The sequence below is a fragment of the Podarcis tiliguerta genome, assembly GCF_965153285.1.
Source record: "Podarcis tiliguerta genome assembly, chromosome: 9".
Taxonomy (NCBI): domain Eukaryota; kingdom Metazoa; phylum Chordata; class Lepidosauria; order Squamata; family Lacertidae; genus Podarcis; species Podarcis tiliguerta.
Window position 1 is genome coordinate 40950836 of NC_139542.1, and position 13584 is coordinate 40964419.

The window sequence follows — 13584 nt, forward strand, 5'->3', positions numbered from 1 at the left end:
AGAGTTGTGAATCTATACACTTTTGCAAAGTAACTCCCAATTTAAAATGAGAGTAAAATATCAAATAACTGATATTATTATTATTATTATTACTACTACTACTACTACTACTACTACTACATTGGTGATCTTAATTTTTGCTGTGGGTGGGTACATGCAATATCTATAGCGTATACCTGTGCTGCTGTGACATTTCAAGGGGTAGTCCAAAACATTAATAATATTTTACTCTTCCCATCTGGCTGGGTTGCCGCAGCTTACAATATAATAAAAGCACAGCCAAAGTCAAACATCAAAAACTTCCCAATACATTAAAGTGATGGAATCTTCAAAAGAAATGTCAAGAACAACAATTTAAGGACCTTCTATATGCCTCTGGTCCATAAGTAGAATAGTACCTTACAAGTAGCCAATTGGCCCATATGTTAAGAATGATTGGTATCAGAACAGCTTCATTTACCAGAGACATGGGCTAAGAAGATGCTATAATGGCTAGAACAGAAGGCTTTGAGGCATTAATTGTTTGTTATTGGTAGTGGAAAATATTTGAGAACCAATGGTACAAAAAGCTGTGTTGAACTGATGGTGGTATTTCAGATAACAATTCTCAGTCTAGCATGTAGTTGGAATCAGTTCTATATCTTGTCATGGTGACTTGGTTTGTTCTTTATTCACAGGTTTTAAAATTCTATAAAGCACAATGGAATTTCTCTAATTTATTTCTATTCTTGTCAGTAATCGATGCAGCCTCAAATCTTTAAGAATTTTTTTTAAAAAAGTTATCTCTCCCCCCCAATACTGCTCAAGTTACACTAATTTTGATTTACTTAAACTATTTTGGTCAGGTAATCTACTTTTAATTTAGTGAATTTCTTCCTTTTAATTCAAGTGCTTTGCATTTTAATATAGCCATTGATCTATATAATAATGGGTTCTTTGAATTTCTGAGATTGTGCGCTTGGTGATGTGTTTTTCAGCAATAGCTGGTGATAATGTTCTAGCTTGCAAGATATTTTTAAGATTTGTGATAGGGCAGGGGAGAAAGAAGGTGATGTATAGGCAATGAAATCATTTCATTAGAGATCTTCTTGAAATGGCATTTAAATTATGTCCAGTTTACGTTCTTCTATTTAGAGAAGAAAGATGCCTTCAAGAAAATCCCAGTCTTGTAAAAATAATCAATTCTCCCAATAGTCCAATAGATTAGCACTCATTTGTTTTAGGAGGCTGTTTGTGTTTATGTTTATAAAATATAGCTCCCCTCTGCATACTTTATTACTGTAGTAAGTATTTAAAGTGATTTTCATTGATCTCAAAATTTTAATGATTGTTTTCTCTGTTTATAGGATCTGGAGATTGTGTATTCCTATTTGCACGGAATGGAAGCTTTGTCTAATCTACGAGAACACCAGCTCCGGTAAGTTGTTTAATGAAAGTGCTTTATCCTCTTTTTAACACAAGTTGCTGCGTTTTAACAGAAAAGATTCTGTTTTGGAAGTTAAGTAATACACTTCCTCTCAGTGTGGATTAACTGAAACTTAAAGCAAAACTAAAAACTTGAGATAAGGAATTCCTAAATATACAGCCACTGGTCTCATGAAAACACACAGACACACACACACAAGAGAGAGAGAGAGAGAGAGAGAGAGAGAGAGAGAGAGAATGGAGAACCAAGTAGAACTCCTATATTGACACAGTTTTACATACTGTTGATTAGTAAAGTTTGCAGAGCAATGAAAAGTGATGGCCATGAAGTTTATTTGGGTGTCTTCTAAGAATGCTATTTAATGATTTTTAAAAAATCTGTTTATTTGAAGTTGTTAGATCCCATTTTCTTTATAACTTAACTCAAAGCAGCTTATGACACACTTTTAATATGAAATTCAATATGTAAGAAAAGGAAGTTACAGTAAAAATAGCTAATGATTTTTACTTCTGACAGGGTGTCACTTGGAGAAGGGCTTTGGCCGATAGTTTTATAACCAAAGTGGGTTGATATGAGATCAGGTTGTTGTCATGCATCTGTCTCAAAGACAATGGAATGTGCCTGGGGGGGGGGGGAGTCAAACCGCTATGTTAACATCAATGAAGTGTGGTGCAAGCCTGGCCAGTGTGTATGGAGGTCCTGGGCTGCCCAGATGACAAGACTCACTGATGTGGTGCTAAGGAAATCAAAGCAATACATTTGGTACCAGCTTGGCAGCAGAAGCTGCACAAGGCACCATCCAACTGTCTTGGGGAATCCACTCCGAATTTGTGTAAAGTCTTTTCTTCTCCCAAAGATACCCTGCAAAGCAGGACAGGTTTAAGATCAGAGTTTTCCTGCTCCTAGATGGGCTAGGCTACTTTTCCAGGTGGGCAAGCCCCATCTGCCCCTCACTGCTCTCTACAGCATGTGCAGGAACTGCCTTCTTAACCATTGGACCCACTATTGGGATCAGGTGCTTCTTAAGATATTTGGATTCCAAGCAACCTAGAGTTTTAGATGTAAACATGAGTAGTTTGCATTGGACTTGAAAATGATTAGCCAGCGAGGGACACTCTTTTAAAACTGGTGAGATATGACCTGAAAGAGCTGTGCCAGTTAAAATTCTTGCTCTTGTATTCTGAAACAATTTGGGCTTCAGAGCCATCTTATAGGCAACCCAACTTACAGCACATTGCAGTAACCAAATTGGGAGGTTAACAGAGCAAAGATAGCTGAGGCCAGACTATCCCTATCCAGGATAGCCTGTGGCTGGTGAGCTATCTATAGCTGGTAAAAGGTACTTTGTGCCACTGAAGCTACCTGAGATTAAAATGTAACCAGGAAAACCCCCAAGCTGCGAATCTGCTCCTCCAGTGAGAGTGCTGCCCCATCTACAGCTAGCTAAAGTGTTGTCTCCTAATCATATGGACAAATGTGGGTTCGCACATTGGCTCTCTGAGCAAGCTGTGTTAGAAGAAAGAGAAAAAGCAAGAGTATGTGTGAATGCAATTGCTTCAAATTGCTCACAGTGTTGTATTGTGGAACTCAAGGACAACTGAAACCTGCTAATTAGTTTTCTGAAATACTAAGTATGACTTTGGGAACTATACATGCCTACACTTGGCTGTGACAAGTTCTGTCAGAAAGTTAAGGAAATATCAGAAATCTACAGCCAGATGGAAGTTGGTAACAGTTCCTTCATTCTTCATCACACATCTTTTCTTTTGTGAATGCACAATCAGAGTCTTAAATTTAATTGGAATAAACGTATCATGAGAATTCAGCTCTTTTGAAATGAAATTTTTAATGAAAGTAGTTTGGCTGAATGTAGGTTATAGGTAAAGTGTTTCAAGTTAGCAATTAAGCCATTCTGTAGAGGATGGAACTGGTGGGAATAGAATCTGTTAATTCACATTCCAGGAGTATCGTTAGATAAACTTTGTTAAATACATGTGAAAATCTCAGATGTCAACTTTATGAACAGACACATTTTACTGCTATCATTAAAGCATTTCACTATTATAATATTGAGCAATAAATCTTGTGTTTCCCATCTCGGTCATGGTACCTGTTACTATTACAAACAACTTGGAAAATTAGATTGCAAAGAGTGTGCAACAGTGGCATTCTCTGCCTTGCTTTCCTTTTTTTTTTTTAAAATTGCTCTTGCATTGCTGTATGTCAAAACATGTTCCAGCATCATATTATTACTTGTTATCACAGGTTGAAATTACGTTGCTGCCTGCTGACGACAGGGGCAGGTACCATGGTGCCCTGAGCTAGGCCAAAATTTAATATTTGTATCCTGCTTTTCCAACAGCAATGTTGAACTCAAAGCAGTCCACAATAATAACAATAGGATTTAAAATTAGCATACATTACAACCACTATAATATCAAAAACACAATAGCATATAAATAACATAGAAAAACAATCAAATCCATCAATTAACACAATTCAATACAATCACATAGAGATTCAAAATACTGCATCAAAAAATGGGCTTACGAGCACCAGTGCTAGTTGACCTTCTCTCTCTGGGAAGGGTATTTTTTTAACCCAGTGTAGCAGCACACTCCCATGCAGCAAAATCTTTCATAGTTTTGAGCCTCAGCTTCTTTTTCACCCTTAAGAATTTGATCACTTCTGTGGAGGGGTGGGGCAACAGTTTTCATAGAATATCCAGATTCTCTATGATTTCTTTTCTCCATATACAGTATTTAGGGTAACTTCTTTTCACAGCTCATTTGGAAGACTGCACTGGGCTCTCTCTCCCTCATTGCAGGGGCACAGGTTCCTTTGACTTGTGCCAAAAGGCTCACACCTCTGACAAAGCTTGAGCTTTTAATGTTATCTGGAGGGAAAGAGAACAGACAGCCCCAATAAGCTTGGCAGCTGCCAGGTGGAAACACATAGAGATACAGACTCCCAGTAGACTCCTTCTGTAGCTGATTCTGGCAAGGGATGAGCTTTGAAAGTTACCTGGAGGGAAGGTAGCTACTGACATTAGTATATTAGATTTTTAAATAGCACAATTATGTGAGTTGCAACTCATGGTGGCAAAGAAAGTCTAGTGGCATAAAATCAGTTATTAGAACCACAGTCGCTGACAGAAGTGACAATAGGGAATCCTCCATTTCTGTTGTAAATCCCAAAAGTACAGGAGTCTGCTTGTTCATTTTCTGATAAATCTTTTGAGTAAGAATTCCATTCCTGCCCTGGGATACTGGGTAAATGTATTAACTTTTCTGCGCTAACATGATTTGTAGCTTACATGTAACATGAAAGGTATTTCTATGCAGTAGAAGACACCCCCCCAGACTTAAGAGGAACCATTCACTTCAATAAAATGAATAAGACTTAATTAAGTAAATCTGTTTTATCTCTTTATTCCTGCCCCCCAGGACCAGGTTTGCATAAACATGTAAGACTTAAGGTGCTTGTAACAGAGCAATATCATTATCTAATTTTTAAAAATAAGTTTATATCCTATACTTCCTGCATTCAGCATTTTGAGAAATTTGTGTATGTATATATTTAAAAACATAAATATGCCATATGCTTTGCTTTCTGGAATGAGACCAAATTTAAATAAATGTATCTTCAGGCAGAGTTAACAAACAACATGGAAAGTGACACATGGAATGGAATAGAATCACTGTCACTTAAGGGATGGCGATCTTGACATTATTTTCCTCATGATGTCTACAACAACAAAGAACATTCTTTGTGAGGACTTAAAATTTCACTTCCCTGAAATCAAATATAGCAGATCATGGTCCGCAACCTTCGCTTTTTGCACATCTATTTTGATATGTGTTTGAAAACCCACTGTGAGAAAACTGCTACATTGCAGCCATATATTAGTGACAGCCACTTATCCTCACCATGTGTGGCTTTAAGGGAACTGGCCTAACTGTAATATAAAATAGCAGCTAATAAAAGCGCTCTTACTTATAAATGGTTTTTGTTTCTTTTTTCACAGAATGATGTGTGAAACAGTGAGATACGAGAGGCACGAAGCAAATGAAGTTTTGTACTAGTGAGTGGTTATCTTTCTTTCATACTACATTGCTTATATGGAAACTTTTATCTGATCTTTGCACAGCAGTTTGCCACTTCCAATTGTATCACTGTGGGGGAGGGGCAGGTAGGTGGGAGGTAGTGGGCAGGGGGATGTCATTTACTAGTGCTGGCATAAAATACAATGAACTAGATTATGTTGCATCAGACATGAATTTAAGGGAGTCTTTCTACCTAGCGACATTCCACAGTGTACTTGTCCTAATACTGTGCTTATGTAATGTCCATACTCCTTTGTAAGTATTGAGAAGAAAGATGTGTATATGCAACTTGACTACATTTTTAACAGGTATGGTTAGTCGAAATAGTTTAAAATATTATGGACCAATAGCACTTGTTGTTCAGTAGCATTTTGATACTTTCTGAGATCAGTTATTCGAGATCTAAAGCTCCTTACAATGCTCTTGCTTTAAATTTGAATTTTCTTTCTAGCAGTTTCCATATAGGACAAGTAGAAAACAGAATTTTATGCCATGTTTATCCACCCATTTTCCATTTGGCACTTGCATGACTGACCTGTTTGTTATAGACATAGAACAAATTTAGGGATTTCATGAAGGTGCAAACTGATTCATAGCATGGGGTGACATCTAGATCACAATTCTGGCTTCATCATGTTGCATAATCTTACGATCCAGTTGAATTGGTTTGTGGGTCACACTCTATAGATATACTGGCAGGTCAATATAATATTGTCTTGTGATTTTGAGCATGATTGTTTGTTTTTCTTCCCTGCCCTTTAGTAAGTCCTGAGGCTCTCTCTTCAAAACTAGCTCCTACTATGATCAACCCATAAATTATTGAGTGGCCTATTTTTCTGTGTGCGTGTGTGTGTTTGTGCGTGTGTGTATCCTCCTCTGGGCAAAACATTTTATCAATACTGAGAAGCTATGGCTCCATTCTTGTGCACATTTAATAGAGTGAATGCTATGTTAAACCCACATAGGAATGCGCTAGAAGTCTTTTCTTTTGGAAGTTTAAATAGAAGCTATGCTATCTTCTCACAGGCACAGTATGGGGAAATGCCACACAAATTAGATATGCCACTTTCTGTCAGCCAATGGGGTTAGAAAGTGTATCCACTGGATTGCTGTAGCAGAAAACATTAGGAGTTACACTGGGTTTGCCCTCATGCTTCTAGAGCATCCTGGGAACAGGAAGAAGAGAGAGCTTCAAGCCTATATTGGGTGCAAGATGCTCCACATGCAAAGCCTCCTTACCCATCCTTAACCTGTTTTAGCAGCAGCGCAAAAGAGGGAAAAGGATCCCTGGGAGAAGGCATGGGGAGATATGCATCCACTGAGGTCAGTTAACTTGCCTACAGGGAGTTATTAACTGCAAGTGGGTGTGTTCCATTTCTGGGATACAGACTGTAGGAAGAGGGGAAATGTTTTGGAGGAAGCAGAGTCAAATTCTTGTTCCCCCAGAAGTTTTAGTTTTAGGTTTTGTTTTGTTTTGCTTTGTTTTTTGCAGAATAAAGGATTTATTGGGTGGGATGTAAATAAATGGACTCAGAGGATGCACTTCCTCTGAGTACAATTCCCACTCCCCACCTCCCCTTTCCCCACCCCGTTGAATAACTTTCCCAAGTGTCAACTCAGTAGTTCCTTGTGTTAGTGGAACTTACGTTGAAATTTAATGCTATTGCTTGCAGATATCAGCCTCAAGACATTTTTTTCTTACACTATTGTCTTAACTTTCTATATTAAATATGACCTAGCCAGCTTACGGATAGAGTAATGACAATAAAATAGCAGTTATTAAAACAGTGTACACAAGACGGCTAAAACCATACAGTGCCTCGGGTTACATAAGCTTCAAGTTACAGACTCCGCTAACCCAGAAATAGTACCATGGGTTAAGAACTTTGCTTCAGGATGAGAACAGAAATCGTGCTCTGGTGGCATGGCAGCAGCAGGAGGCCCTATTAGCTAAAGTGGTGCTTCAGGTTAAGAACAGTTTCAGGTTAAGAATGGACCTCTAGAACGAATTAAGTACTTAACCCGAGGTACCGCTGTACTAGCAATACAGTACTCTCCTGGGTGGTTGCTTCTTGGTGGCACAACTGCAAAGGACCTAGCAGATGGCACAGGGATCCATAGAAATATCTTTTAAGAGAATCTATATTCTTGAGCAAACCCATATGGAGAAGAGCACTTCAGGTGTCTCTGCAGAACTTATAATCAAACCAGTAAGAGGTTTTTTAAAAAATTGAAGGGGTGGAGCAGTCTGGGTTAATAATTATGACAATTGGTTTGTTAAGTGTTTAACAATAGTAAATGCTGTAGAGGGTGTGGTGGGTAAAGATTGCCTCTGCTCTTCAACTGGCAATCCAAGAAAAAAGGGAGGAAGGAGATAGTAAAAAACAAAACAAAATGCCAGCAAGGCAGGGAACGAGAACGATAAGAACAATATTAATCAGGGTAAACTTGAAAGAAGAGGTGATTCTGAAAATATGTTTTCTTAAGAAAATGGAAGCAAGACAAAGACTGAGATGAATATCTAGGGGAAGTGCATTCCAAAAGAAGCAGGAAGAAAATGGTTAGAATAAAGGATGTGAGGCTTTAAGATTTAAAGAGAGAACAAAGAGAAATGAGATGGGAGTGTTCAGAAATAGAGAAGGAATCTGGGTAGGATCGATTTAAAGGGGGAGGAGGAGTTTAAAATGAAGCCAGAAAGCAAGGGTAGGCAGTGAAATGATAATGCTTCTTATGCTTAATTTGTATACCCAAATATGGGAGACAACTTGAGGTTGCAGCCACAGAATTTAGAATACCTTTTAGATAATTAGCTAAAGCAATTGGTGTCCTTTATTGCTGCAATAAGATATAGAAACAGCTTTTATTTTAGGATTAACCGTGGACCATAGGGTTTATGATTATACAAAGGCTTGATTTTCAAAGGAGCATGATTGTTCTGCAGAGGTGTCTGTGAATGTTGGTGGGGGAGATAAAGTTTGTGTTTCAATTCGGGCTGCCGATGTGTAAACCATAGCCTGTGTTACATGATAGACACTGATTTCACAGTATTACCTGGTCCTTAATGTTTGTGTCCAAGGGCAAAGAAGAGATGTTAGAAAATTATTTTAAGTAAAGTCTGTTCTTGAAGCCTTTGCAGAGTTCTGCATACCAATTTCAAACAGTGTGCTGAGGCCTCTTCAAGCTATGGACGTTCATTTGCACTGTGCTTCCACTGTCTTTGTGAAAGTCATCCAATAGGATATTTAATAATGCAAAGAGTAGCTGCAGCCAGACTAGTCTGTTGATTTTTCACTCCCCCTTCCTCCCCCTGAGGTATATTATACCTTCTGATAGCTAGACAGTTGGCCAGGTTGTCTTGGGATCTAGCCAGGTCTGCACTGCAGTAAATCAGAATTGCTTATTGGGAACATATTTTTCCACAGGGAGCTTCCAGTCAGCCTTAACCACTAGGACCAGTGTGTACAAAAATCCAGTCACTGATTTTGGCTATATAATGATTAAATAGTTTTGTAGCTTCTAGACCAGGCTTCATTTCTTCTAAAGGGTATATGCCAAATCCTGCGGCCAGTTGTTGGGGGTTATTATTGGATGTTAGTGGCAAGGTTTCTTGCTGGTGGACAGGATGTAATATCACAGTGAATGGACCAGGAAAGAGCCCTTGTGGTCATAGCAAATGGCTTGATGCTGTTGACCCAGTGTGCAGCTGCTGTGAAACAGACAATGAAAGAATAACATGCACAAACTTCCACAATCTTGGATTTACAGCTTTTTTAACAAACATTTTTTGTGAATGACTTCCCTCTTAGGAAGAATTTTCAGACACCACCTAGTAGACCAAACCAGTTCTAACCAACTCTAACCAACTGAGCTGTTTGACCACCACCTGCTGGATCAGGCCAATAGTCCAGCGTCCTGTTCTCACAGTGTCCATTTTAAAGAAGCCTTACTTTTTATAAAAAGAAATTGGATGTGGTGCATTCAACTGGAATTAGCCCACTAGTTCTGAACTTTAATAACCATGCTGTCACATCAATCAATCAATGGGCTGGTCCCTTTTCGTTCGTGCTATTTGTGACTTGTACTTATACTTGGTTTTAATGCTTACATAATGATTGAATAACGCAGGTCCTTAAACATATTTGCCACACTTTTGTGGCTGTGTTGGTTATGAAAGTTATAGAAACAAATGTCCAATTTAATATGGGCATAATTGCAAAGGCAAAACAAAAGTTGTGCCAAGGCCAATGACTTCAATGTAAAAGATAGCAGAAAATAGTATTTTAACATAATCTTAGCATTCATTAGAAGCTAGTCTGGTTTCCAAATTGTTCCAAATTGTATGCTTAAAATTTGAGAGATAATGCTCTGCAACAGAAGGATCTTCCTGTCTCTCGGGAAACGTGTTTTAATATCGCAAGAAGAAATAAGATCAAACAGTTTTCTCCACCAGCAGCTAAATACTTAGCTGGTTCTGACCTCCAAAATTAAGCAGCTTTCTAATCTTGACTTTGTCAGGAAAGAACTCAGAACATTTTGCACAAAGTAGCAGCATTTAGTTTGGGGGTGGTGCAGAAGAGAAGAGAAGAGAAGAGAAGAGAAGAGAAGAGGGACTTTAAATAGTGAAAGAAAAAAAAAAGAAGACATTAAAATGTGTTTGTGTGGTTGTTCTGTACGAGTGAATCATTACAGCTTAATCCTATGTTTGAGACTTACTCTTGAATAAACAAGTGAATTCCGTGGGACTTACTCCCACATATGTGTGTACAGAATTGCAGCCTTAGGCTACTGTACAGTTCTAACAAGCCAGTTGCTGTTATCAGATGCATTCAAAGTACCATTAAGGTTGTTTTGATATATAAAAGTATTGGACTGTATCAGACTAAATCTTGCTGAAGAGTACATTCAATGAAACGAATACATGCAAACTAATCCATTGGTTAAGTTAATCCATTTTGTCCATTGATTTTTGTGAGTCCATCCTGAGTATGACTGAGTTGGATACAACACTATATATGTAACCACTACATGTTCAGGAAGAATCAGTTTTAGAAAATTCACCACTTAAAAAGCAGTCTGTCATGGGCAACTCACATGTAGATTTATATTGATAATGTTCTGTTTTCGTCTGTTACCCAAATTGCACTTCCTAACATTTTCTTGTTTTTATTTACAGCCCCGATGATATTGGGACCTGTTGGTATATTCTTCTGTCTGGTTCAGTATTTATCAAAGAATCAATGTTTCTTCCAAGGAGCAGGTATGACTAGAATTTGTATTATAGTTCACATAATTAAAGATAAATAGTTCTCATCTAATATTGAAAGAAATATTAATTAATTGCATCAAAGTGTTGAGGGGCTTAACATAGTTTACAGGTTTGAGTCCATTCATCAACACACTTTGAATTAGATCTCTAATCACTTTTCAAAAGTAATTTGAGCCTATGTTCATACGCTTTGAAGAGAGTGCACACCCGCCTCTTGCCACACAGTGCTTGCCCCATTCAAAAGGCATTGTATTCTTCCTTAAAAATACGCTGGCATCGAACCATTGGAGGAAGAGTGTTTCAAAGCTGAGCAGCAGTCACCAGGATCTTCTCTGGACATGACCTTGCTTCTGGGGCATAATGGCTATCACTAAGTAACCTGTTTTCCATGTTTGTAGTGTAACACAGGGAACTCTTCAGCATGAGACACGTTGTTGGCAACTGATCATTCATGGTTAATGTACATTGAATGTAAAAGCATGATGCTGGTTCCCCCCTTCCCCATTTTTCTTGGAATGTATATGTTGAAAAGTTAGAAAAAGACTTTAGAAATGGGGCAAAAGCAATTGTCAGTTGTGGATAATATCAGAGAGGTGGTGGCAATGTGGGACGTAGAGGGGGGGGGGGAGTCTGTCTTCACATGCCTGCACTATACAAGCCATGATCCCCTGCACATATGTATTTTATCCAGGACAAGAAAGAATAGTTTATCAGTAGGACGGCCTCTACTTGTTCTTGTGACCCTTGTTTTCTCCAGCCAAGGTGCTGCGTTGTGTATGAGGAAGAGCACTGCCAACATAACAGGGTTTAGGGAAGCTGTATTTCCGGTTCTTTGAAAGAGCAAAGAGGACCTAATTCACTAGAACTAGTTTACAGACCTATTGTTAATGTGAATTGCCTTTAATTCCATGAAATAACATGTACATTTTCAAGTAGGTGTGTGTAGCTACCACATGAAATTTGAGCCAGTATGCTAAATGAACGAATGCTGCAGTGTGAAAAAGATTTCTGTATTCATCTTGCATTCTGGGATACAGAGGAAAAATCTGACAAAAATATTGCCAAGTAGCAGGTTGATACAGATTTAAGTCAACCTTGAAAAGGTCTCTCTTGATTTCTTTCCCTGTGCCTTCGCTTTGGGTGTCTCATAGCATTTAAATCAATTTTATGCCATTTTGCCTGAGGCTGTCAGCAAGGTAATACACAGATGTGGATTAAAACCACAAGAAACTGCATGCATTCTATCATGATTTAAAAAGCAGTAGTAACCAAATGGATAGCGTGTGTATCATATCAAGCAGTTGCAGAACTGTGTTTAGTAAAAAGTGGTAGTTACTGATAACAGTATTCATTGACCATTTTATAAATTCCTGAATTAACTACCAGAAAGTGTGATCAGTTAGTTACAGCTTAATATTCATTCATTTCAAAAGATTTGAGCTGCTTTCCAGGTGAACTCCTTAAAACAAACAGAAGTTGCACAATAGCACTGCTTGGAGGATTGTATCTTTACATGTTGATCCCAGAAGGTGATTGTACATGCACACAACCTTGTGCTCGTATGTTGGAAGTCAACAGTATAAATTAGATGTGCATCTGAATGCAGAAGTTACTGGTCTGCACTACATAAAATTTTAGATATATTACATCCCTTATGTGTTCTTCTGCTCACAAAAGGCTCTTGGTCTAATGGATGAAGAAGGGATACAGTGTTATACAAATTTTTCCCTGCAGCCCTGCAGCGCCCCCCAAAACTTGTTCAGACAGTTGAGGAACCCTTTGGTACAGGATGGAAGATGGTATGGGGTGTGTCAGTCAGCACAATCACATTCCCTTCTTTTCTGTTAGCTTGACCATAGAATCATATAATTGTAGATTTGGAAGGGATTCCAAGGGTCATCAAGTTCAGTCCCCTGCAATGCAGGAATCCCAACTAGATCATACATGACAGATGGCCATCCAACTGCTGCTTAAAAACCTCCAAGGGAGGAGAGTCTACCACCTCTCAAGGGAGTCTTGTTCCACTGTTGAACAGCTCTTACTGTCAGAAAGCTCTTCCTGGTGTTAAGTCAGAATCTCCTTTCTTGTAACTTGAATCCATTGGTTCAAGTCCTAGCCTCTGGAACAGGAGAAAACAAGCTTGCTCCATCTTCTTGCCCTTTATATATTTGAATATATTTGATAGCTCTCATATCTCCTCTCAGTCTCCTAATATTCAGGCTAAACATGCGCAACTCCCTCAACTGTTTGTCATTGGGCTTGGTTTCCAGAGCCTTGATCATCCCTCCTCTGCACACGTTTCAGCTCGTCAATAACTTTTTAAAATTGGGGCACTCAAAAGCTGGCACGTTACTCCAATTGCGGTCTGACCAAGGCAGAATAGAGTGATGCTATGACTTCCCTTGACTGGGGCGCTATACTTCTGTTGATGCAGCTTAGAATAGCTTAAGCCTTTTTGCTGCTGCATCACACTGTTGACTCATGTTAAGCTTGTTGTCTACTGAGACCCCTAGATCAAAAGGGCACAAATTCGAATCCACACTTGGTTTGCGTATTTGGATATGCACTTAGTGTGAATCAACATCTACATTGGGATATGAATGGAATGTGTGTAGAAAGGTGCACCCCACTGAAAGTAATGTGTTTCAAATAGGCATATGTTTGTCTGGCATGCTAGAAGTTGCTGATAGGTATAAAGAAGTATGTTTTGTATTGTATTCAGGCCTTATGATCTGCTCTTTTTCATGACTTTAGGTGAAATTCTAGCAAATGATAATTCAACTCAA

The 13584-nt window shown here is 38.6% G+C and overlaps 1 protein-coding gene across 10 annotated transcripts in view; it reads left to right on the top strand.

Moving 5' to 3' along the window:
- The window catches only part of RAPGEF2 (Rap guanine nucleotide exchange factor 2), a 156696-nt gene that overhangs the window by 51333 nt on the left and 91779 nt on the right, over nt 1-13584 (top strand). For all 10 annotated transcript variants that reach the window (XR_014515123.1, XR_014515124.1, XR_014515125.1 and 7 more), the window contains exons 2-4: nt 1347-1417; nt 5454-5510; nt 10706-10789. Coding sequence is in view for 6 of the 10 variants with exons in the window: in XM_083457002.1 (XP_083313128.1) it covers nt 1347-1417; nt 5454-5510; nt 10706-10789 (212 nt within the window). In the remaining 4 variants the exon portion in view is untranslated. The remainder of the gene's footprint in view (nt 1-1346; nt 1418-5453; nt 5511-10705; nt 10790-13584) is intronic.